The sequence below is a fragment of the Onychomys torridus genome, chromosome 23, assembly GCF_903995425.1.
Source record: "Onychomys torridus chromosome 23, mOncTor1.1, whole genome shotgun sequence".
Taxonomy (NCBI): Eukaryota; Metazoa; Chordata; class Mammalia; order Rodentia; family Cricetidae; genus Onychomys; species Onychomys torridus.
In genome coordinates, this window is record NC_050465.1 from 43,783,050 (window position 1) to 43,809,868 (window position 26,819).

Sequence of the window (26,819 nt, forward strand, 5' to 3'; positions counted from 1 at the left end):
TTTAGGTAACTTACAGGTTTTAAATTAATGTTGGTCCATCAGAGAATTCTATTTTTCTTTTTGAAAGTCTTTTTGGTTTTTTTGAGACAGGATTTTACTGTGTAACAGCCCTGGCCATCCTGGAACTCACTCTGTAGACCAGGCTAGCCTTGAACTCAAGAGATCCACCTCCTTCTTCCTCCCAAGTGCTGAGATTAAAGGCCTGTACCAGCACTGCCTGACTTCTGGAAGTCTTTATAAAATAAGGTTTTTAAAGGTTTTTACAGATATTAAAACAAAACTCCAAAAAAGAATGATGGGCATTGAAGAAACTCCATATGGAGTTTGCCTTCTTTGTGGTAAAGGCTAGCCATTTGGTCAAGAAAATGCCCTTGCCTTGACTGCTGACAGTATGTTGTCCAACCTAGACAAGCAGGACACAAAAGAGAGTGACTGTGGAACTTTGCCAAGACAGGGTAGGACAGTCCTTCAAAAATTTCTTGCTTCAAAGAAAGGTCTGTCAGATATCCTAGACCTGTAGGCCAAAGCTGGATGCCCCAATGTTGCAGAAGAACCTTGGGTGATTGTCCAGGCAGCCAGCTGTTTCTGTAATTTCTCATAATTTTGGAAGATGCTTGCTGTGCACTTCCTGCTTACTCAGATAATATTTCCTTCTCAGGTCTTTGATGGGGTTGAAGACTAGACACTTACAGTTACAGTACTCCTGAATCATGGCAAAACGTATGTAGATACAAAAGTTTGGACTCTTCAGGAGAGGACAGCTAATGGAGTAGTCTCTCTAAATTTGCCAGTTACTTATGGACTGGTGTGGTAATACACTGTGAACCCATAAAGTTGCCTGAGGATCAGAGGACAGAGCCAGCCACTAGATTAGACATAGAGGTCAGGCAGTGGTGGCTCACACCCTTAATCCTATCACTCAGGAGACAGAGATCCATCTGGATCTCTGTGAGTTCAAGTCCACACTGGAAACAGAGCCTGGTGGTGGTGGTGGTGGTGGTGCTCGTGGTGTCGGCACAGGCCTTTAATCCCAGTACTGGGAAGCACACATGCCTTTAATCCCAGGAAGTGATGTCTGGGCAGAGAAAGGCATATAAAGCATGAGGAAACAGGAACTCACTCTTGAGACTGAGGATTTTGTAGAGGTAAGAACTAGTGGCTGGCTGCTCTGCTTCTCTGGTCTTTCAGCTTTCACCCTGATATCTGGCTCTGTGTTTTTTTTTATTAAAAGACCAAGATTTGAACAATAGACTGGACATTGAGAATGTATTTCTTACTTGATAATTGCTTTTGTTGTATGTAGTTTCATTTTTGTTAAGATGTTACCTTTCCTTTGTATCTGGACAATACTTGATAATTCTTAGTGTATATAGTTCTACTATATTAGAGTTAGAACCTTTCCTTTTTAATTAGACAAAAAAGGGGAAATGTTCGGGGAATTCTGTTCATGTTGCTAGTCCGTTATCCCATTGAAAAGGGACGAGAATGGTAGCAGGTGTTTTCGCGGTTGCTTTGATTCACCTCAGGTTTTTATCTTTAACATTTGTCCACAAGGGTTGTTTAAAAAAAAAAAAGTAAAATAAATCTTAATGTGAAATTCTCACAAATATATAAAAAGTAAAGAAAGCAAAGCCATGTGTCCCCTGCCCTCATCCCACTTCAGTAGCTGTCCCGTGACCTGTCCTAACCAACTGTATCCCTGCCTGCCTACCTCAGGCGGATTGGCTGGAGTCCCATTAGAGTGGGATATTTTTTACATCTGTATATTTTAGAGACCCAAGTGTCTCTAAAGATGAGGCACTTTTTAGATAGCTAAAGATTTTATAAACATCAAATAACAGTATTCAAAATCTCCCAGTTCTTCTTGCACTTTGGGGGTTTGATCTATAGCTTGAATTTCGTTTGTATTTCAAATTCCATATCAATGGATAGATTTTTCTGTATTTTTCACATCCTTTTAAAAAGAAACTGAGTTGTTTGTCCTACGGATTGTTCTTTAGTATGTATTTTATTGAATTTGTGTTGATAGAATTATATATTTATCTGTTCCCTCCTAAATAAACTGCCTGTGAGAAAGAAATGCTGCATTTAAACAATGGAACGAATTGTAAATTGACCTTACTGTTTCTAGAGGATGCTTCTGTTTGCCTGTGCTTTGGATCTGTCTTTTGTTTGCTTGACAAATGGCATGTTCATATGTGGGAAACATTCGCCTTCTGGTATTGGCTTCAACCACTGTTTAACATTCGTTGTCGGTACTTGAAAGGAGTACTTCCACATAAAAACCAGGATTTGTTTTTTAGATCACAGTGACCCCATGCACCCAAATGGCAGGCAATCCAGTAAATGAAAGAAGTGTCATGATCAGATATGGATGGTGTGGCTCACCTCGGTTTGCCTCTAGTCTCCACTGAGGTTTCCACATGCTGCCTGTGTGATGGGTCCCCTTGTGTCCACCCCACATCCATGTACATGTTGCCTGCCCTGCAGACGTTTGGATTCTTGTGATGGTCAGAGATAGGGTAAATCATCATTTGCTCTTCCCAAGTCCCTGGGCTAAGGAATGTGATCATCTCAGAGAAGAAATTGTTTTGGAACGAAAGCAGTGAATTGTCTTGCTTGCCATTTGCCCTCCGGGGACAAGAGTCACACCTCAAAAATGCATCGTTTAATAGGAAGTCTCTTCAAACCAGTTTCCAAAATACATAAAAAGCAGAAAAGAAGATAGTGCATGACCCACGGAAGGGCCAACTCCAGGACAGAGGACATCAGTTTTCTTAGGAGAGTCACAATATAATTGAGATAAGAATTCAAACATTTCTAATCATTCTGAAGAAAGCACATTGTAAAAAAAAAAAAAAAAAAAAAAGACAAAAATAAAGCCACAACAACCCATCTGCATCTCTCTAGAAAACCTTGCTGGAGTCTGCAGCTCCACACGGCTCCAGCCCGGCAGAGCACAGTTCCTTATCTACAACGCTTACTTCCTGTTGCTGCTGGGTTCAGGAAAGTCAGACTCATACACACTAGGAGTAGCAGAGGCCGACTTTTCCGATCTTGCTTCATAATTGTCCTCGTTCTTGATCTTCTGCCTGTAGAAAGAACGGTGCATCGCTGTAGCCTCAGAGGGCAGAGGGGATGGAGGGTATTTGCAGAGAAATGCGGCTTTCTTCCCGCCCGAGGAAGCAGCTTCTCACATGTTGCTGTTGCTTTAAATTTGGTGAAATGTGGTGTCTGGGTGATCAGCTTCCCAATGGAAAGTGATGGGTAACTTATCTTCTATCTTGGTGGTTTAAGAAAGGCTCCGTGGTTGCAGTGAATGTTCTTCCAGAGGACCCAGGTTCAATTCCCAGCACCCACACAGTAGCTTACAATTGTCTGTAACTCCACTTCCAGGGGATCTGACACCCTCACATCAATGCATTTAATATATATACCTCCAGAGACACAACACACTCTAGATAAAATATATAATTTTCAAAAAGAAGCCCTTTCAGGGAAAAGTGGTTCTGAAGGGCAGCTGGTCTCAACAGGAACCAGAGGTACCAAATCTGAGAGTTAAGACCCACTGACCTCTGAAAAATAACCCTGAGTCACAGGACAAGGCAGCTCAAAAATCCATAGGCAAATTTCCTGTGTTTTATATAAAAACAGACCCAGGGGAGCACAGTCTAGATTCATCACAGATGAACAATCTACCTCCATGGCATGTGTGCAGGCCCAGCCCCACATCTCCTCCCAAACGATCAGTCCGCCAGGAGTCCCTGGTTTGTCTCGACCTAGTCCTCACTTGGGACACTCTCCCCCTCTCAGAGGTAACTCAGTCAAGTCCCCGTTCCCCGTCCCCCGCGCCCCCCCCCCCCTTGGTACCTGAGGATGGTGTTTTCTTCGGTCAGGAGCTGTATGGTGTACTTATACTTTTCTTCAGCTTCAACCAGCTTCGTCTGCGCCAGTTTCTCCAGATTTCCCACTACAGTTTTCTAAAAGACAAATTTGAATGGCTGTCTTCCCCCAGAGCCCGTGGGGCAAGGCTCTTGGGCAGAACATCACTGTGCTCTGGCTTCCTCTCCCGGCCCTGGCCTCCGGCCTCCCTCTAGCCAGGACTCACCTCTCTCTGGAGCTCCAGCTGGCAGTGGTAAAGGTTGGTGTTAAGTGTCTCCAGAACGAGAGCTTGTGCCCGCAACTCAGCCTCCAGGATCTGCACAAGAGGAAGCTGCCTCAGGACACCATGCTGATGCAATGTCCCCAAGACGGGGACACTCGGGATAGAAGGCAGCGTGCCAACTTCAGCTACTTTCTCTTGAACCGCTTGTAGCCTAGCAGTCCCGGTGCTGACAGGTCCACACCTCTCTGTCTCCCACCTGTCACTTGAACCCCACTGTCACTGCTGCCAAAGCAGCCCTCATCAGAGTCCCAGGGGGTAGTCACGGCTGTCACCAGCCAGTCACTTCATAGTCTGTTAATTTTTGTCTGTCTGCCTATCCTATCTATCTACCTAGATTTTTCGAGACAAGGTTTCTTTGTGTAGCCCTGGCTGTTATGGAACTGTAGACCAGGCTGGCCTCGAACTTACAGAGATCTGCTGGCTTCTGCCTCCCAAGTGCTGGCATGAAAGGCATGCATCACTACAACCTGGCTAAAGATTCCTTTTTAAAATAGAATAGTTTTATTAATTGTTGAGAATTTCATACATGAATACAATGCATTTATCATATTAACTTCCCACTTTCCCCCTAACTAGATCCACCTCTTTCCAAACTTTGTGTCTTCTTTTAAACGTTCAATATTTGATTTTTATTATTGTTGTATGTGTGCACTCACTCATGCACAGAAGACAGTGTTCCTGACATTGTCCTCAGGGCTCTCTGCCTGTCTTTCTGCTCTCTACACACACCAACTTCTTTCATTATGTCAGGTGTTGGAACTCCATCTGTCCTTGTCCATGTTCTAAAATTCAGAGATACCCATCTGTATCCAAATACCAAACACCACACGGCAAACCTTGCTGGCCTGTCGCCTGAGTGCACCCACCCCTGGTGGGGCTAATGAATGTTTCCTTCCTCCAAAGGAATGATAGCATGCTTGTATGTTATAAGTATATCTTCTTCTGCCTGGCCTGGTGGCACACAGCTCTAATCCCAGCACTCAGGAGGCAGAGGCAGGTGGATCTCTGTAAGTTGGAGGCCAGCCTGGTCTACAGAGTGAGTTCCAGGACAGGTACCAAAACTACACAGAGAAACCCTGTCTAGGAAAAAAACAAAAACAAAAACAAACAAAACCACCATCAACAACAAAACCAGCAACAACAAGAACAAAGGCTCCACCACACCACTTTCTTCCAACCTGCCCTCTTCACGGTACCTCACCGTCAGCAGGTAGCAGTTCCAATGTGCATCTCTCTGCAGGCATTGACAAGGCCAAAAATGTGAAGCTGATTAGTCTCTTTCCCCAGGTTTCATCCCACTGAGTCCCTCTGTGTCCTCAGACCCCTAGAGAAATTCCCGCATAACATGCATCTTCCTGTGATATGTGAACCGGACGTGCACTGTCACGGACTCCATCTGTGATGAGCACAGCCCTGTTCCGGGACACATTTGTGTTCGTCTATTCATTATCCGTTCAAGGGTCGACTGATGATTACTTAAAGCCTGTAGTGAGCTAGGTACTGTTTTAGGAATTAAGAATTAATGGTAAAGAAAACATATGGAGCCGGGCTTTAATCCCAGAACTTGGGAGCAGAGCCAGGATGATCTCTGTGAGTTCCAGGCCAGCCTGGGCTACAGAGTGAGTTCCAGGACAGGCTCCAAAGCTACACAGAGAAACCCTGTCTCAAAAAACAAAAAACAAAAAACAAAAAAAGGAAGGAAGGAAGGAAAACATACCGAAAGGCTTTCCTTCACTGAATTTATCTGCTTAGATGATTATAAATTTATGTAAAAAAGCAAAACAGAGAAAAAGAAGTTTTGGGGCAGAGAGCCGAGCCTTTAAATAGTGTCTCCCGAGAGGCTGCCATTTGAGTAAAGACCAGAAGAAGGGGAAAAAGCTGGAGATGGAAATCTCTGGGGAAGGGGTGTTTAGGAAGACACACTATCAAAGGCAAAGACCCCTCAAGGTAGGGGCATTCTATCCCTTTAAAGAACCAAGAAGAAGACCAGGGACTTGAGTGGAGTGATGGAAGGCGGAAGTAAAGGAGATGAATTGAGGGCAGAAGGGAGCTGGTGGAACAAACCTCAGACGACACAGACTGGGAGTATTCATAGTCCCCCACCAGCCAGGCGGAGCACAGTTGATATGCAGAGGACTTTCAGAAGGGGCTGCTCTACACCAAGCTTTAATTCTGACTAGCGAGCGAGATTCAAGCCTGTTTCCAAACCACCTGAGTGCATCCCAGAACACAGTTTGTGTGCATTTAAAGTTTAAGTTTTAAGTTTTAACAAAATATAATTCAGTGCCCAACAAGGTAAGCTACACAATGGCCAGCACCGACTAACTAAAACTCAACAGGCTTGCAGACAAATAAATCAGGATGGAAACGGACTCAGAAATTATGCCTATGATGGAATTAGTAGAGAAGCTCACAGTAGCTGTTAGGAGAATGCATTAGGACTCCCTGGTCTGGGGCCACCCCCTTACTTGTAGGATGTTGTAGTTTGTTTGACCCTTACATTGCTAGCCCTGCCTGGGCTTGAAGATAAGATTTCTTCATGATGTCTGTGCAGTGGCTAATTGTTATCTCAGGCATGTCTATTCTGGATACAAATTAAATTTTCAGGGAAATGGGGAACAGAAATTATTGTTATTTAATAGATTATTTTTTCATCTGCCTTCACAAATGGCCTTGTGTGTCCCAGCAGAAGGGAGCCCAGTAGAAACCACTGTGTGTGAGGTACACCCAGAGGAAGGGCTTAGAGACAAAGTTCTGCAGAAGGCATTTGGAAGATTCAGGACTCAGAGGGAAGAACATGGTGTCTGTAATCCAAAGTCCCGTGTTTTAAGCTTTGCTAGACACGGAAGTTATTCAGCATTGATGACCCTGCAGTCTATTAATGATGTATTTGTTCCAGCTGGCTCTGAGAAGGACTGCATTTGTTTTACATACAGTTCAAGATTTCTTTTGACGTACTGAGTCCAACACTTTTGACTTACTGAGTCCATTAATTTTACTGGTTTGGGTAAAATTGCATTTCATTTTCCAGAGAGCGTATCATTTGCAAGACACTAGTTTCGTGGAAATGCTTACCTCCTTGGATTTTCTCAGCTCCTGTATTTGCAAGTTAGCATCATCGAGTTGTGTCATGAGCTCCTAAAAACAATTTTATTTGGAAAAGTCAGCACTGTGGTTCTGGATATTCTTTTAGAGAACTAAGAAGCCACTAAAGGATTCAGGAATATAACACTCCTGAACTTAGGTGTCAGCAATGGAGATGTGGCATTTTGAAGTAATATGAATATCTTATTTAACTTATATATATGTATATGTATATATACACACACATGAGATCACACACACACACACACACACAAGCTCTAAAATTTACACAGAAGTGCAAAATGATAAAGGAAGTAAAGGTCACTTTGGAAAACAATACCAAAGCTAATAAATAAAATAACAGGAGAGAAAAGAAAACAAACAAACAAACAAAAAAGTAATAGCAAAGTCAAACTACCTGTACTAACTGGTTCTAAGTGGAACCAAGACAATGAGTTGTTGGCTTGAGTGTAGATAAATAGTTAACAGAATGGGAAACAGAATCTTGTCCTTTACTCCAAGGACATCAAGACAACTCAATGAGGAAAGAAAATGTCTTTTTTCAGAAATGATGATGGAATAATTGTATATGAATATAGAAAAATGACCCATGACCTCTGCATCATTCTACACACACACAAATTTTTCCAACATAGGTCATAGACTCAGAAATGTTAAAATTATAGTGCTTCTAAGAAGAGAATATGGCCGGGCGGTGGTGGCACGTGCCTGTAATCCTAGCACTCGGGAGGCAGAGGCAGGTGGATCTTTGTGAGTTCGAGGCCAGCCTAGTCTACAAAGCAAGTTCCAGGACAGCCTCCAAAGCTACAGAGAAACCCTGTTTCGAAAAAACAAAACAAACCAAAACAAAATAAAACAAAAAAAGAGAATATATTCATGGCCTTATGACAGGCAACAGTGTTACAGGGCTTACAGAAAAGGCTTTTAATTATAAAAAGAAAAGGTTGACACTTCTCTTTTTCTTTTCTTTTCTTTTTTTTTTTTTTTTTTTTGGTTTTTCAAGACAGGGTATCTCTGTGTAGCTTTGTGCCTTTCCTGGAACTTGCTTTGGAGACCAGGCTGGCCTCGAACTCACAGAGATCCGCCTGCCTCTGCCTCTCAAGTGCTGGGATTAAAGGCGTGCGCCACCACTGCCCGGCAAGGTGGACAATTTGTCTTTCATCAAAATTAGAAATTTCTGCACATTGAAAGATAACATTAGCAAAATGAAAAAGCAAACCCTTAGGCTGGAAGTTATTATTTGCAACTGGTATACATAATATTTGCATCCATATCTTTTAAATGATGAAAAGTTGAACAGACACATCAAAGAAGGTAGTAATATATTAATGCTACCCTCCCCCAAATCTGAAAAACTGGCCAATGTGTTCAGTCATCAGAGAAACTGAAAAAATAGTGAAATGCACTTCATAGGCACTGGAATGGCTGTAATTAAGGACCGAGTGAACTAATCGTGGAGGATTTGGTGCGGTCAGAATTCACCTATTTAAGATCCAAGAGTAAAACAACACTCTACTGTGGAAACCACAAATTTCCTATATGTTCCCTGGAGCTCTAATAGTACTTCAAGATAGGTTTATCTATGAAACACATATCTATGTTCATAGATGCTTTGTTTAAAAGCCAATCAATGGAGAGAATCCCAATATTCCAAACCGGAGAACAATCAACACACTGCATGGCATTTCTACAAAGGGACAGCTGGATGTGGTCTCATGCTTGTAATCCTAGTGCAGGGAGGCCAAGGCAGGAAAAACAGAAACTCAGGCTTGTCCTGGGTTGCACATCAGTTGGAGTTCAGCCTGGGCTAAGAGGGAGATCTGTCTTAAAACGCCTTTACAAAAAGAATTTATGAATATGAAAACCAAATGAGTCAATTTCATCCATGTTATTTTGAGGGAAAAGCTATCCATGAAGGGGCAAAACCACACATTTTGCCTACATTAAGTTTTAAAACCTGAAAATCTAGCAGGACTGTTTCTTGGCTAGTTTGAGCTTGTGGGCCAGAGGCGCAGAGGGGTGTGTCCACCGTCTCTCCGCCCCTCAACCGGTTCCTGAGCAGATGTGGGCCTGGCGCTGTCCTGGTCTTCCTGGGTCTTTCACTGTTCTCATGATGCCCCCCTGCCCCAGGGTGGGCCTAAGGCTGGAGGTGGGGTGAGATCTGAGCACTCACTAGCCCACCCCTCTGGGGCAGCAATCCCTCCATGCTGCTGTGAAGGATGAGGAAGCTGGAGGCGGAGAAGAGGCTGGTTCAGTGATGGAGATGAGAGTCTGCAGAGGATGCAGCTGATGGGCTCCAGGGAATGCACCCAGACACTGGATGATCAGAACGGAAGCAGGGGGCTTTCTGCAAAGCACCCTGACCCCCACAGGAAGTGAGGTCTGTTGAGAAAAAGGAACAGAGCTGTCCTAAGAGAAAACTTGGGTCAGAATTTCATCAGCTATGAAAGGGAAGGAAGGGAAGAGACATGAAAAATAGTACTTACTAAAGAGAAGCCCAGGAGTGGGCCCAGGAGAAACGATGACCAGAAAGGACGGAGAGAAAACAACTGTTACTAGGTGTTAATATTCATTTGGTTTTGTTGAGACAAGGTCTCTCTCCAAAGTCCTGCCTGTCCTGGAACGCATTATGTAGACCAGAGTGGCTTCGAACTCAGAGAGATCCTCCTGCCTCTGCTTCCCGAGTGCTGGGATTAAAAATGTGCACTATATGTCTGGCTTGATGGTAATACATATTAAAAATAAATTCCATTAATAGAAAAATCAGCAAAGAAGCCAGAGAAAGAGTGTCTGCACAGAAATGCCAAAGGAAAATATTAAATGTGAGAAAAGCAGCTGAGGGAAGGGAGAAATGGAGGAGAAAATAAACAATGATAAACCAAGTTGAGAGGAGAGGGGAAGTGGGGGAGTTAAGGTATGGCTGGAAGATGCCGTACCTTAAAACTAAATCCAGCTACCTACAGTGAGCCTCAGAAAGCCAACTGAAGGCTCACAGGTCTCTATTGTGGAACCCCTGCTCCTGAGCCAGGCGGTTGTTACGGAGTTTGAGACCCCAGTAAAAAGACCACAAACTCCATCCGGATTATAACTAGCTAAATTTGTTGATATTGCTAGCAAGACAACAATCTCTGAGCCAAATGAGATTGCCATGCAAAGGGAAGAGAGAGAAGGATTTTTGAAGGTGAAAACCACAAGACCATGAGTGTCTGCACAAGCAAGCCAGGACCTCTTCTGCTTTGCCAAGATTAGGTAGCCAAGGCAACCTCACAACAGTCCTTGACAGCCTGCACAGCAGGTTACAGAAGCCAGAAAGCAGTTAGTCATATCATAACAAGCAGATGGTCACGGCCGTCCATTTCTGGGTGGGGGCCACTGAGTCAGGGTTACTGGAAACTCATCTTTGAAGAACTGGGGTCAGAAGACACAAATGGCTAGTGGGTCCCAAGATGGACGCCTAGCATAAGATGGAGTTTCTTTAGCCATCACAGTGTGACAGATTCAGCTCCACAGAAGCCCATCCATATGGCTCCTCCCAAAGAAGCGAAGGGTCTTGTCAGAAAGAGGAATACCCAAGTCACCCTCATCTCTGGTGGCTCATAAGGACAAAGCGACCTTTGCCTTGAAACTGGGCGAAGTTCAGAGACAGTGTGTGGGGAAAATAGCATTCTTTCACCTCGTGCTATTTAAACTTAAAAATCAGAATGCTAAAAAAACCCTCCTCAATTGTGTGAGGATTGACAAGCACCAGCTTTTGTCTTGGTATCCATATTGTCCTTAGAGGTTCACTGAGGAGGATATTGTCCACATTTAGTTTTTATAAACTTTTTAAGGTTGATTTTGACACTTTGCAGGATGACTAACAACTGTGTTTGTGTTTATTTTTTAAATAAATTATGCTACCACAACAAAACGAACAGTTTTTTTTTTTAACAATACAAAAACTAATGACAAATCTAGTCCATGGTGGTAGAAACCAAAAGAGTTGTCGTCTGGGGCAGGTGTGATGGAAATGGAAGAGGGATTAGCATGATGGTTAGAAATGCACACACACACACACACACACGCACGCACGCACGCACGCACGCACGCACGCACGCACGCACGCACGCACACATGAATGAAACATTCAAAATATCCCAAATATTGCAAAACTCTCCCTTTTGCACCAAAAGGATGGAGGAGGAATCTAAGAAAGCTTACAGCTTGTAGACTTGGGAGTGATGCCTAAGACTCAATCCCAGAATGGTCCTGTCCTGCTTGGGAGGCATTCTGGCTAGCTGATGGTGACCACAGTTACAGAGTTCTAACCCGCTAATGTGATGACATCTGTTACCAGCAATCCTTTAGTGTACCCAAAAGCTCAGGGACAAGGCATGTGAAGTGTTTGGGGCTGACACTAACATATCTCTGTTTAGTCAGTGTCTATCTGTTTGGGGAAATCTTGTTGAGAACTTTCTTATTGGCTAGCAGCTGTTTGTATCGTCTCTTACTTTAGATTTTAGGTAGCTACTTGCACTTACTAGGAGTGGTACATGACCAAATTGACTTGACCAGTTGACACTAATGTCCTTTCCTTCATCTATAGAAAGGGCTGGGGGGGGGGGGGGGGGGGGGTGGGGTGGCATTCAGAGATGCAATGTTGGCAAACCATGGAACTGTAGAGGCTTTACATATTTACTGTACTGCTATTGCCTACTAATTATAACTTTCATTCCAAAAATCCTGTGGTAAGAGTGCCTGGCTATAAAGGACCCCAGGGTGATCGATCATTCTCCTACTTGGCTTCGGCTGTCAGCTTGACACAGCCCAGAAGGACATGAGTGGGTTTCAATTTGGGGATTGCCTCCATCCGGTCAGCTGGTGGGCACGCCTATGGGGCATTTTCTTGACTGCCAATCAATGTAGGCTGGTCCAGCCTGTGGTAGGTGGTAACATCTCTAGGCAGATGAACCAGAAAGGGCAAGCTAGTAAGCAGTGTTCCTCTGTGGTTTCTCCCAAAGTTCCCGCCTTGATTTCCTGCATGAGAAGTTGATGATGGACCGCAACCTGTAAGATGAAATAAATCCCTTTCCTTCAGATGGTTTTTCAGTCATGATTTATCACAGCCACCAAGGGCAAACTAGAACCACTATTCTTTTTGCATGGATTTCCAGGAAGGTTGAACAAGGAGGCACATGTCTGTTGGGGACAAGAAGGTCATCTAAGGATGCAGGCTCAGCGGGCTCAGCTGCATGCCCCACCTGGACCACACCCTCAACAGTGAGCACCCTGTTACCTCTTTCTCACGACTGAAGTTCTCAAAGAGGGCGCTGAAGGAGTCATTCATTTTCTTCTTCTCTTCTTCCGACTCTAACTCAAACTTCTTTGTCATCTTATGTTCTGTGGAGGAGGAGAGAGCGGAGCAGGTTTGTGTATAAACGTGGGGAGGGGCTGGAGAGATGGTTCAGGGGTTAAGAGCACTGACTGCTCTTCCAGAGGTCCTGAGTTCAATTCCCAGCAACCACAGGATGGCTCACAACCACCTGTAATGAGATCTGGCGCCCTCTTCTGGCCTGCAGGCATACATGCTGTATACATAATAAATCAATAAAAATAAATAAATAAATACAATGTGGGGGTAAGCAGGCCAGGGAGAAAGCCAGAACCACTGAAATCAGAAGCAGTTCTATATTCGACTCAACGACTGACCGTCAGCTGAGGAGAGGGGCATCCTCCTGTGGGCCACGACAGTAGCCACACGTATTATGTCAGTTCCTATAGCCACAGGGCAGTATGTCACTTCTTCGGTGTGTGGTTTAGCTTCTAGCCGCGGCTTGTTCTGTTTCCTCTGCTGGAGTAATGACTATGCTTTCTCAGGCACCTTTTTCATTAAAGCTCTTGTTCATAATCTTAGCAACAATATCAAAGTTCACGCCTAGCCCCAGGGCAGAGGTAGGTTCACTGTTCCCAGGGCTGGAAGACCTGGCAGCAGAGCCCCGGTATCAAACCGAAAGATCAAACACAATTCCTTCAGTGTCCAGCCGCAGGGATGGGTGGGTGGGCGTCTCTGGGCTGACCCAGTAACTCTAGTCTGGGCTACATGATGTAAACCTAACTGGGGATGCACCCTGATGGAGGCCTTTTTTTTTTTTTTTTTTTTAAATTCTTTTTTCCAGTGTAGTACTCTACTGGCGCTGCAGTATTCCAGGCAAAGCCCTAAACAGATGTAGCTCCACATCTCGTTCCCAGCTTCAACTCCAGCGTCCTCTTGCTGCCGTGCCTGGGCAATCCTTACTAGGGGAGCTGACTTTCCCAGAAGAAGCCTTTGCAGTTAAGTGACCGATTGGATTTTAACCAATTACTGTAGAGTGAATGGAGCTGGCATAGAATGTGGACTAGGTGTGTAGAAGGCCCACACCTGTCTCCATTAGACCTCTAGACCCAGTAACAATTTCTGCATCTTCCTATTTTCCTTTCCTTAGGAAGCTCAGCGGGTGAGAGCCACAACTATGGAGTGCTTTGTGTGAGCTAAGCTCTAGTTAAGAGTTAGAAGTACTGAAAATACTTACCAGTCATGGCTTCTGTTGTAGATGTGGAGAACACAGGCTGCCAGGATAAGACTGCTCTTTCCCCCATTCCCGGCGCCCCCAAACCCCAACACATACACAGTGAATAACTTAATTCTAATTCAAGATTTCCTTCTGCAATTTTAGGATTCTATATTTCTTTCTTTTTCTTTTTCTGGTTTTTTTGAGACAGGGTTTCTCTGTGTAACAGCCTTGGCTGTCCTGGATCTCGCTCTGTAGCCCAGGCTGGCCTCGAACTCAGAGATCTGCCTGGCTCTGCCTCCCGAATGCTGGGATTAAAGGTGTGCACCACTGCCACCTGGTTCTATATTTCTTTAGAGGTCCCAATTCCCATATTTGTTCCAGCCCATGATGGGCGAACATGAAAGTTTTGGATCCCTTGATTCATGTGTCTGGAATTTAAAAAAAAAAAAAAAAAAAAAAAGCCTTGCCTTCATTGTTCTTTCTTAGTAACTCCAGGCACCCTTCATTCAGAAAGTTCAGCCTCTAGCCTTTCCTCCTGGGTAAACCCAAGGCCCCTTCCCTCCAGTCAAGGTGGAGGTGGACAGCAGGCTTCTTTTGTTCAGCGGCCTCTGCGGTACTCACTCTGTTGTAACAGGATCTTTTCCCGCTCCAGCTTCTCATCCTTCTCCCATTCTGCCTTCCGCTTTGACCACCTATCTTCCATTTCATCGTAAATGCTGTCCTGTGGAGGCACAGGGGCGCTATGACAAGAGCTGTAGCATGGGGACCCCGCCGAGACTGTGACCACATCCTCCGGTGCTCAGCACAGTGCTGGGGCCTCACCAAGGGCCCCTATGTAGGAGATGTTGAAGGAAAACAATTCCAGCTAAGCTCGGTGGAGAGCTGGGATAACCCCAAGGGTCAAGAGCCATCTACAAACAGCATTTGCCAACTGGATCTGACTTGACAGGTAAGGCTCTCTGTATCAGAGAGTTCCATCCAATTCTGTGCCTCCCTGCAAGAGGGCTCTAACTCTGGGACTTCATCAAGTTTGGGGAATTGTCCTATTTCGTGGTCTATTGCTCCAAACAAAAGCCACTCAGGCAGGAAGGGGTCTATTTGGCTTATACTTCCACGTTACATCCCATCACTGAGGGAAGTCAGCGCAGGATCTCAAGGCAGGAACTGCCGAAAAGGCCATGGAGGAGCATTGCTTACTGGCTTGCTCCTACGGCTTGCCCAGCCTGCTTTTATATACACCCCAGGCCCACCTGCCCAGAGGTGGCCCCACCCACCGTGGGCTGGGCTCTCCCACATGAATTATTAATCTAGACCAGGCTGTGTTCTGAAATGAGTCCAGCGCTGAGCTCATGGGCCGTAGAATGAGACAGACTTTTTGGATGGCAATTTGGCCAAATCTCTGAAAGGCCTTAAATATGTTCACTCCTTTGACCAGCCCTCCACTGCTAGGATTAAATATGTTCAAAGAGCTGTTTTCTGTTTCAGCAAGCGATTGAAATAGCTCATGGTCAACGGGAAGGGGACAGTGTGATCCCAGAGGTGTGTTCATTAGGATCAGGATCACAGGCACAGAAAAGGAGGGAAAGGCACTAATATGCTCAGAGAGAAGAAGATACAAAATGCACATAGATTTGCTTTACCACGGTCCCAGTAAAAGTTAAGACACTGCAGGTATTTATAGGGGTTACCTCTGGGGAGTGACAATTCTTTCTTTTTGGTGTTGTTTTTGTTGCTTATTTCCACTTAAAAAAAAACCCATATTTACTTGTTTTATGTGTATAAGTATTTTGCCTGCATGTATGTCTGTGCACTATGGATGTGCTTGGTGCTTGTGGAGGTCAGAAGAGAGCCCTGGATCCCCTGGAACTGTAGTTGCACATGGTTTTGAACCACCATGTGGGTGCTGGGTCCTCTGGATGTGGAGGCCCACAAAGGTTTCCTGCTTTACCTAGCAGGGCTGCATTAGAGGGTGGCTTGACCACGTTCATGGTCACCAGGTGTTTGGAAGGGTCTGCACTTGTCTGTGCTGGGAGGGGAGTCTATTTTGCTCCACCCCTTGCCATTCCTATAAATAGCCCTTTAGTAGAGACAGAAGGGGCTGGTGGATATTGATCCAGGCCCTCCCGAGGCTATCCTGTGTTTCTATCTGTATCTCTCCCCTCTATATTTCTATCTAAATCTCTTATCCCTTTCTCCTCAAGAGTACCCTGGGGGGTGGGGTGAGAGCTGGTCTCCCACATCTGGAAGAGCAGCAAGTGCTCTTAACTGCTGGGCCATCTCTCCAGCCCTAGTCTTCTTTCTCTTCCATTCTGAAAAACAGTCAACAGTGATTACTTTGATGACCACAAACATTTTTTCCAACAGGCCTCTTCAGATTTGCATGGCCGGTTTGTCAAGCATGGAAGCTTCCCGCTGGGTACAGTAGTGACTATGTGGTGGATAAAATGTTAGAATCTCTACAGATGGAGATTCAGTCCTGTGCTGCCAGCCAGGAATGAGCCTTGCTTTGTCCTCTCAGAATCTCCCGTACAGCTCCGAGGCTCTCACCTGATACATGTGAAACATATTCTTCAGATACTTATATTCCTTGCCCATCTCCTCTGGAAGAAACGGAAACAAAAGCATTACTATTTCTGCCAGGCACACACTTCCCAGCTCTCTTGTGAATTCCTCAGCACCACACCCGAGCTCTTCCGGAGGTGATGAAATCTTCATCTGACTCCCCCCGTCATTCCCGAAGTATTAAAAACCCAGATGTCGATGATGCCTGAGCCGACTGACAAAGAGCCTCTGGAGGAGGGGCCTGGTACTTTTGGACAAATGTGTTCCTCAGAGATACTGGAACTCACATGCTCTGTTCAGCCATTTTGGTAAGAATCCCCGGGGAGTAAACCCTCATCTGGGAAGGAGCAACACCTCCCAGCATGTGCATGCATCTGTTTGTCCATTAGTAACATTTCTCCCTTTACTGTGGTTCTGAAAACCACACATTCTCTATAGGAAACTGGAAAACAAGCCAAGGATAAATAAGACACTAACTTAAAATAAAGGATTGTAGACTCTATAGTGTAAGAGTTTCTTCTTCTCTCTGTGGGCATTATTAGTCTATCATCCCAGAATCTGAAGGATGTACACACTGCTCTTCCCAAGGGCAGTGTAAGCGGTGAGATCCAGTCAGGACAGCCCTACCCAGGGCAGAGACTTGCAAAAACAATACGTCCATTAGGATGTACTGAAATACTGTCATTTCACATGTGAGAAAACCTGAAGACGTCATAATGGTATTATAATTTTAGAACTTTAAAATGCACTTAAAATATTTCACCTTCTCACTTCACGGATTAAAGCAGATTTTCAGAGAAAAGCAAGGACACAGCTCCCCACACACCTCCTGTGTCATTCTTAGCCACCGCATCCCCCGAGCTTTAGAAGGGAAATCTTAGACATCGGGCTGTGCCAACCCATCGGGCTGTGCCAACCCATGGCCATGGGGCCGGGACTCAGCACCTTTCCCAGGCTTCCTCCCAGGCCGACAGTACCTAGTTTCTCTTGGGCTTGTGCCTTCTCCACCTTCAACGCTTCTTTGTAGCTGCTCTCTAACTTCTCAAGCTCCACTTTGTGAGCCTTTTTGAGATCGCTGTGGGACAACAGGTAAAAAGAAATCCAGTGTCGGCAAGCCGGCTCAACAGGGAGAGTGCTTGCCATGGTAGCCGAAGAGACTGAACTCGATCCCCGGAAGCCATGGTGGAAGGAAAGAACGGCCTTCCAAAGGTGGTCGTCTACGGTGCCAGGCACACTGTGACCAAGTGTGTACATGCATGCGTCTCTCTCACACACACACACACACACACACACTTAGAAAGAAGTCCAGAGTTGAGCTGTTGCATTGACCACACACACACACACACACACACACACACACACACACACACACACTTAGAAAGAAGAAGTCCAGAATTTGAGTTGTTGGATTGACCACACACACACACACACACACACACACACACACACACTCACATACACACTTAGAAAGAAGTCCAGAGTTGAGCTGTTGCATTGACAAACACACACACATACACACACACACACACTTAGAAAGAAGAAGTCCAGAATTAAGTTGTTGGATTGACCACACACACACACACACACACACACACACACACACACTTAGAAAGAAGTCCAGAGTTGAGCTGTGCATGACAACACCACCACACACAAACACACACACACACCATTAGAAAAAGAAGTCCAGAATTTGAGTTGTTGGAATTGGACCACACACACACACATTACACACACAACACACACACACACACTCACATACACACTTAGAAAGAAGTCCAGAGTTGAGCTGTTGCATTGACAACACACACATACACACACACACACACACTTAGAAAGAAGAAGTCCAGAATTACGTTGTTGGATTTGACCACACACACACCACACCACACCACACACACACACACACAACTTGAGAAAGAAAGCCAGAATTGATTGCTGGATGACCCACACCACACTTAGAAAGAAGTCCAGAATTGAGTTGTTTGGTATGACACACACACACACACACACACACACACACACACACACACACATTCTCACCGAGGTGGGGCCCACACTTCCTGGAGCATTCTCCTGGCTTCTATCCAGAGTGAGACATTTCCTACAGTCAGAGCTTGGGCAAGGGCCTCAGCCTCGCCTCCGCAGTCAGCAGTCTGCTTACAGCTCGTGCTTACAGAACGGCCCAAGATAGGCTGGGAAGCCCAGCTCCAGCCCCCATGCCAGGATTCCTGTGCTGACAGTGTCTGAGGTCAAAGTGAGAGTCTCCAGGCCTTGAGTCAGACAGAAGAAACAAACATGTATCACTGAAGGAAAAAGGTGAATCTGCAGAGACTACACGCTATGTTGTTCCAACATCAGGCAAGAAGAAACGGGGGACAAGAAACCAATCAGTGGTTTTAGGCACTGCCTTGGGAAGGGGTCAGTAAGTAGAATATATCAAGGTAATAGTGCAACCGCTGTGCAACACTCTCACGGTGAATACACGTCCACACATATGCAGAATGTCCTGCACCAGGAGTGACCCCCAAGCCACTGACAATGATGTATCAATGCAGGTTCATCAGTTGTGACAAATGTCCATCTTTCAGGGACACTGAAAATGACGGAGACTACAGAAGGGAGTCTAAGGGGTGTGTGGGCACGCTGTACCTTTCTAATAATTTTGCTGTAAACTTTATAAACTGCTAAAAAAATGAAACACATCAATGCATATGTAAAATGCTGTGGATCATATAGGGTGCTGTCTTGGCTAGGATTTCAGTTTTGCTTAAATGATAATTTATATTCCAGATACTTACGGAGTAAAACATGCTGTTCTAATTTATGAGTACAATGTGTAATAATTAAATCAATCTAGTTGACACATCCATCAACTCACTGGTTAATTTCTTTTTTGTGTGTGAAAATATTTGAAATTCACTTCTTTTTAAAAAAGTTTTTGGTTTTGGTGCTTAATTTTGTTTCTCTGTGTGTGTTTGTGTAAGTGAGTGTAGTGCCTGCAGAGACCAGAAGGTGTTGGCTCCCCTGGAACTAGAGTAACAGTTGTGAGCCACCAGACCAATGCTGGGAACCCAACTCAGGCCTCTGCCAGAGCAGTGTGTGCTCCGGCCCACTGACCCATCTCGCCAGCCTTAAAATGTACTCATTAAAAATGAAGTGCACAATATCATTAGTAATTCTAAAGCCTGTAAGCCTCTTTGAAAAACATTTCTCTGGTCTGAGATTTTTATACACCTTAAAACATTTTCATTATGTTTATTTAATTAGTGTGTATGGTGTGTGTGTGTGTGTGTGTGTGTGTGTGTGTGTATGGTGTGTGTATGTGTGTGTTTGTATGGTGTGTGTGTATGGTGAGTGTGTGTGTTTGTGTGTATATGGTGAGTGTGTGTATGGTGTGTGTATGTGTGTGTTTGTATGGTGTGTGTGTATGGTGAGTGTGTGTGTTTGTGTGTATATGGTGAGTGTGTGTATGGTGTGTGTATGTGTGTGTTTGTATGGTGTGTGTATGGTATGTGTGTGTTTGTGTGTGTTTGTATGGTGTGTGTGTATGGTGAGTGTATGTGTGTGTATGTGTGTGTGTGTATGGTGTGTGTGTATGGTGAGTGTATGTGTGTGTATGTGTGTGTGTATGTGTTTATATGGTGTGTGTGTATGTGTGTATGGTGTATGTGTGTGTATGTATGGTGTGTGTATGTGTGCGTTTGTATGGTGTGTGTGTATGTGTGTGTATGGTGTGTGTATGTGTGTGTGTTTGTATGGTGTGTGTATGGTATGTGTATGTGTGTGTGTATGGTGTGTGTATGTGTGTGTTTGTATGTGTGTGTATGGTGAGTGGGTGTATGGTGTGTGTGTATGTGTGTGTTTGTATGGTGTGTGTGTGTGTGTATGGCATGCACGGAGGCTGGGGGATAACTGGAGGGACTCAGTCTCCTTCTATCACGTGGGTCCTGGAGATAAAACCCAGGTCCTCAGGCCCGTTGGAAGCACCCACCGAAACTGTGTACACTTGGACCATCACCTCTCACGGGCTAGCCTCAGTAACCACTTGTCGGTGTTCTGTTGTCTGTGAGGTTTAGGCTTCCAACGTCAGTGAGAACACATTCATTTGCCTCTGCCAGGCTTGTTTAGCTTAGCATCACGCCCTCCCTTTCTCTCCCTGCCGTCAGGTCAACAATTGAGGATATTTCCTTCTCTTTGGAGGCAGAACAGCATTTTAAAAATCTCATCTGTCGACACAACACAGGTTGGTTCTATAATGAGGCGATTGTGCACAGCGTGCAAGACGCGTGGGGGTTCAGACTCTCTCATTTCCTCAAGAACCTAAAGTTGTTCTCAAGAAACAGGCAGAAAGCAATTATAAACAAGTGGCTGTGGATGACCACCAGGGGCGCTGTCTCTGCACCAGGAAGCGTCTTCCCCCTTCCACGGACAACACCCTTCCTTCTCACGCCCTCGGACTTGCTCTGCTCCTTCCCCAGACCCTGAGCTGAGAGCAGGGAAAGCCGAGGGAGGGAGGGAGAAAGAGAGGAGGAGAGGAGAGGAGAGGAGACTGCTCACAGCAAACCGTGAGTGACAACGCTCCGTGGAGGAGGACAAAAACCCGGCTTTTCTCAGCTGCCAATCAACGGAAGTATTAGAGTGGAAACGAACGGGATGAATGCTGCAAAAGCAGACACGTCGCTCACACACCGTCAGCGGCGGCTGCACTTGGCAGCCCTGGGAGACCCCGGGGAACCGGAATCCTGCCCGGGGCTCCGCACATGGGCGGGTGCCAGGAAGCCTACCTGTTCTCATTTTCAAACTTCTGCTTCATTTCAGCGCAGCGGTCATCCATCTCCTGGGAGAGCTGGAAATGGGGCCAGTGTTAACGACATGGCATACGGGGCTCCAGCCGGCTCTCACCGACATCTCTGCAGCCCCTCCATCCGGAGGGCGTGCGGGCCTCAGTCTCTCCTGGGTGGGCTCTGCAGTGCAGAGGGCACACACTCTCGGGGGTGGGTGGGGGGCTGCTGACTGTCTCCTGCCTCATCGTGGTGGGGCCTGGGCACCATCACTTTCACTGGTTTGTCGCAGGGCCTGGTGCCCTATGTTCTTTCACACTTGGGGGTCACTTCGTTAGCCACAGACTTGGCCGGAAGAGTCACAAAGAACCGACTGTCCGACCCGCGCACAGACACACCAAGGGGCTCCCTGTAGCCACACATTCCCCCCTCACTCTCCTCCTTGCCCCCTGCTGGGGAGTCAGTCTTGGCTGCGGGCTCCTTTGAGAAGAACAATCTCCTCCAAACTGTGGGCCGGGGCTCTTCTTCAGAGTCCCAGTGTGCTGAGGCAATGGGGCATCAACTCCTCAGGGTCTGGGCCTGCTGTTGTCCGTCTGTCTGTGGTGTTAATAGCTCTTCTAAAATCGTCTTAGCCCTGACCACCATCTCTCTGTCATCCTGAACGCCACACCGAGACCTTTCGAAGGCCACACTACAAATGGGCTGTTCACAAGTAAAGTAGTACTATTTTCAAGACACCCCCCTTCCTCCCCCCTCCCAACAAAGACAATCTCTAAAGTTGCCTTCCATGTGGCCGGTGCTGGAGAGTCAGACGTGAATTTGCCTGAAGCTCCATCACCTTACACAGATGATTACATGTCTCAGACCTCAGTTTCCCTTCGGTAGAAGCCATCAAGCTGCCAGAGTCACAAAACAACAGATTGGAGGTGGGAAAGGTCAAGGCCTGGTCAGGAGGCAGCCCACTGTAAGATTCAGACAGCTGGGGACCCATCAGCCTGAGAGGCTGCTTTGGGGAGGTGGAGCCTTCACAGGCTTACTTCAATAACACCAGGGTGCATGCTCCTGACTATGGCTCTGGTCTGTCATTCCAGCCTGGTCACCAGGTACACCTGTCTGAGCTGGGGAAAAAGGGAACAAACTGGACCTGACGACCAAAATGTTAAAAATGTCACCTGTTTAAACACACACACACACACACACACACACACACACACACACACACACACCAAGACTGAATGGACTCCAGCTGCTTCTAGAGAATGGGCACTGTGAGTTTAAGAGCAACAGAGAGTGGACACTGGAGGCTTTTCCTAGACGCTTTTGCACAACATCCTCCAGGCTGGCGTCATTAGCAATAGCCTGGCAACCTCTGAAGCTGTATCCACGACAAAGGCCAGAGGGGGAGTAATCAGTGACCTGACTGTGGAGAAGACAGTGTTACCACACACCCAGAGGCACCTGGAAAACCTCTGGAAATGAAACGTCTTTGAGTTTTTAGTTATGGACAAGGATGCAGGCAGAGAAATACTGCTCAGTGCACAGTCCGCTTTGCAGAGTCCTGCGCCTGGATAGCATGGCTCACTACAGCAAAGTGCCTGTCATGTTGCCTGGCGTGCAGGTGTCCTGAAAGTATTGGTCCTGAGGGTGTGGTCAATGCAAGGATCACTCACTTGTTTCTGGGCAGACTGGTGGTCTCTGTTCATTTGTTCTATTATTGCTGTCAACTCAGAGATCTGCTCCTCAAGGTCCGAAATGATATCAGTCCTGCGGGACAAACACTCCTGTCATGACCAGAGCATGCTATCCATGCCAGGCAGACCCCAGGCTGCCTAACCCAGGTCTGCCTTGTGCCTACTCTACCACTATGGCATGGGGATGCAGCAGTGGAGGGTGGTGCTGAATAAAGCATTTCATAGTGGGGTGGTTGGACCTTAAGGGGAGCTAGCTGGTGCTGTGGGATGTCTTTCTGTATGCTGTGCATGTGTGTTACTCTGATTGGTTGATAAATAAAGCTGTTTGGCCAATGCTGAGGCAGAATAAGGTTAGGTGGGACATTCCAGCTGGAGAGAGAGGAAGAAGAAGCAGAAGAGAGGAGACGCCAGCTGCCGCCAAAGAAACAACATGCCAGCAGACTGGTAAGCCACAGAACACGTGGCAAAACATAGATTAAGAATTGTGGGTTGGGCTGGAGAGATGCCTCAGAGGTTAAGAGCACCGACTGCTCTTCCAGAGGTCCTGAGTCCAATTCCCAGCAACCACATGGTGGCTCACAACCATCTGTAATGACAGCTGGCACCCTCTTCTGTGTACACAATGAATAAATATTTAAAAAAAAAGAATTGTGGGTTAATTTAAATGTAAGAGCTAGTCAGTAATAAGCCTGAGCTAATGGCCAAGCAGTTATAATTAATATAAGCTTCTGACTGATTATTTTATAAGTGGCTACAGGACTGCGGGGGGTGGGCAGGACTGGAGAAAACTTCCAGCTACAAGCTGGAAGTGATCAGGGTAGTGTGGTGTCCTGCTGAGCAGAAAAGAAATAAGAGTGAGTGTGTTGGACACTGAGCTGAGTTTGGTTGTTGCTAGCTGAATGTAGGAGGGAGATGTGCAGAGGGTTAGGAAATGGGAAAGCCTGGGAAGACTCATGCTGAAAGACAAGGAATGGCCATGGATGGGACTGAGAGGAGACTTAAATGAATATGTGTGAGGCACCTGTCAGGTCTGCTATCCCAGCACTCAAGGACAGGAGCATAGTGAGTTTGTGTCCAGCCTGGGTCTGTAGACCAGGCTGGCCTTAAACTCACAGAAATCCACCTGCCTCAGCCTCTCAAGTGCAGGGATCAAAGGTGTGGTCCACCATACCGTGTGTGTGTGTGTGTGTGTGTGTGTGTGTGTGTGTGTGTGTGTGTTAAAAAAGTGGCTTTCAGAACACATAATGGCTTTCTGGGTTTGTGTCAAGGGTGAGCCCGGGGTGGGGTGGGGTGGGGAACAGGACTCTGCCGTGGATCTGCGAGGGAGTTCTCAAGGTTTCATTTTCTTGGTGTCCCCCATTCCTCTCTTGGCATAGAGACGGCATCAGGTGGGGAAACAGGAGAAAGGATGTAGGAGAAGAGGGGGCTGGGGGATGAGGAAGCGGAAAAGTAGAAAACCTTTGTCTTTTAAACATGATCTTCACCGTGAACAATATTCACAGCTTTAACCAGGAACAAACATGATGTGTTTTATTCTACCACAAATGAGGACGGCTTCCTTATGAGGCCGAGAGGCAGCTATAGATACGACATAAGACTGTGGGCATAGGACCCATTCCCTCCCTCAGAGGGTGGTAGGTTGAGCAGGAAAGAGAAAATAGGGGTTAATCTCTGCCACCCCCCCCCCCCCCCCCCCGCCCACACACTGACTCGATGGGAAGCTGGGGGCTGGGGTATGACTCTGAGATCAGAAACTTCCTGGTCTCCCTGGCATGGCCTCATCCCCAGCCCTTCCCAGAGGTAATCACCACCAACAGTTTACATGTTGCCTTTCTACGTAGCCACAGATGGCTGCCTATCTGTGTGTGTTTATGTATGGTATATTTGAGTGTGTGTTTGTGTGCTTTTCACCTTCTTTTATGAGACAGGCTTTCTCACTGAACCTAGAACTGGTGTTTCAGCTAGTTCAGCTGGCCAATGAGCTCCAGGGATTCTCCTGATGGTCCCTCAGTGCTAGGATTATGGGCGTGTGTCACCATGCCCAGATTCTTCCATGAATTCGAGAGACAGGGAACTAACTTGATCAGTTGAACATCTTTCCAGATCCTTTGGAACAATAGCTTCTTTTCTTGTTTTTTGTTTTTTTTTTCTTTTTTTTCTTTTTTTTTGTTTTGTTTTTGTTTTGTTTTTGGTAAAGGGTCTCTCTACACAGCCCTGGCTGTCCTGGAACTTGCTATGTAGATCAGGCTGGTCTCCAAATAACAGAGATCTACCTGGCCCTGCTCCCATAACCCCTTTCTCTCCACAGTACTGTATTCAGGGTTGTGGGGGCCCACAGAGGCTTTCTGGTGAGACCTTACTCAGGGTCAGAGAATCTGAGCTTGTTTTACCCAGCAGGGCTGCATAATGGGATGATTTGGCCACAGGCGTGGTTAACAGGTGTTTGAAAGAGTTTGCATTTGGCTGTACATTGTGCTTTGATCTTGAGAGGGCGAGGTCTTTTGCCTCTCCCCTGGGCAGTGTATATAAAGCCCATTAGAGCCAGGCAGTAGTGGCACATGCCTTTAATCCTAGCACTTGGGAGGCAGAGCCAGGTGGATCTCTATGAGTTGGAAGCCAGCCTGGTCTACAGAGTGAGATCCAGGACAGGCACCAAAACTACACAGGGAAACCCTGTCTCGAAAAACAAAAACAAACAACAACAACAACAAAAGCCCATTAGACTAAATCTCGAGGCAGCTGGATATTGACTCAGGGCCCTCCCAAAGCTATCCTGTGTCTGTGTCTTTCTCATCATCTCCTTCTATGTTTCTATCTAATACTTCCTCATTCCTCTCTCCTCCCCTGAAGAACCCTTCGACAGGTCGGAGCTGGAATCTGACACAGGGTGTGCCACTGTGTTTTCAGAACAAAACTTCTCACAGCAGACCAAAGCTGGATGGCAGAGACACTGGGAGAGCCGCCTAGGACTACAGGAAGGAGTGAGAGGCCTGAATTCAGGAAGGATAGTGTAGAAAGAGAGGACGTGAGCGAGGGGTCTGGAAGAACTGAAATGTATGGGTCTGAGCATGACATTAGAGGGTCGCAAAAGAGGAGGGGCTTCAGGGAAAGAGCAATGGCTAGTGCCCGGTCAGAACCTTCCAAACTACATCCCCTCAGAGCCATGGGCATTTTTGGATCGCTTACAATGGAGAAAGAGATGCATACTCCAGCCTCCCAGAAACTAGCTTTGCTCTGAATTCCCACACTCAGAATGCAGACTATTTTTGAATATTTCCCTGTCTCTCCCTGGTGGGAGTGCTTTCCTCTTTAGTGTCAGGTCATGTTAGCCGGGCTGTTTCCTGGGCAGGGACCTGCGACCTGGACGTGGATATCAGGTATTTACCGGGGCCAGGCTGGGCTGGCTAGCTGGGAAACTGAGAAACTGGTGCTCATCCAAAGACTTTACCTGGAAAACTTGATTTTGCTCAAGATGTCCGATTCAGAGTGTTTTTTCCTACTGAATATCTCATCTCCCAAGGTGACCGAAATCTGTTCTCGATTTCGAACAAGTTTGTAGCCAGGTGACACGTCAATCACTTCCTGGGTCTCAAGGCGGAAGACAAAGGGAAACGGTGAGCCTGGAGAAGCTGAGCTTCCTCGCCCTGCTGTGGGCTGCCTCGCATCTTACACACAGAGACGCTGTGCGGAGATCCAGGGCCCACGACCCTTCTGTGCCTCCTCCAGCCACGGCCCTCCCATCTCTCAGATCCAATCCCAACTCCCTTGGCCCCCGGCCCCTCAAACTCAGCAGTTCCAACCGGTCCTTCGACACGACTCCATCTCCCCCTCCCTTCCATCCTCCACGGTGGCCAGCAGCTGGGCATTGTGGGAGCTGTTCAACGTTTGGAATTGGACAGGCCGATTTTTTAACTAGTTGGCCCTGAAGCTACTTAACACCTCTGTGACACAGTCTCCTCTTCAGAAAACTGGTAACAATAGC

At 46.4% G+C, this 26,819-nt stretch overlaps 1 protein-coding gene across 1 annotated transcript in view; it reads right to left on the reverse strand.

Annotated features, from left to right (window-relative positions):
• Window positions 1-2,889: 2,889 nt before the first annotated feature.
• The window catches only part of Flacc1 (flagellum associated containing coiled-coil domains 1), a 29,883-nt gene continuing 5,953 nt past the window's right edge, over window positions 2,890-26,819 (reverse strand). Inside the window, exons 5-15 of the mRNA XM_036173487.1 lie at window positions 26,286-26,425; window positions 22,817-22,910; window positions 21,150-21,211; window positions 17,340-17,437; window positions 16,348-16,400; window positions 14,422-14,521; window positions 12,546-12,649; window positions 7,241-7,303; window positions 4,109-4,198; window positions 3,871-3,980; window positions 2,890-3,092 (exon numbers count right to left, since the gene is read on the reverse strand). Of these exons, the coding sequence (XP_036029380.1) occupies window positions 2,981-3,092; window positions 3,871-3,980; window positions 4,109-4,198; window positions 7,241-7,303; window positions 12,546-12,649; window positions 14,422-14,521; window positions 16,348-16,400; window positions 17,340-17,437; window positions 21,150-21,211; window positions 22,817-22,910; window positions 26,286-26,425 (1,026 nt within the window). The 3' untranslated portion in view covers window positions 2,890-2,980. The remainder of the gene's footprint in view (window positions 3,093-3,870; window positions 3,981-4,108; window positions 4,199-7,240; window positions 7,304-12,545; window positions 12,650-14,421; window positions 14,522-16,347; window positions 16,401-17,339; window positions 17,438-21,149; window positions 21,212-22,816; window positions 22,911-26,285; window positions 26,426-26,819) is intronic.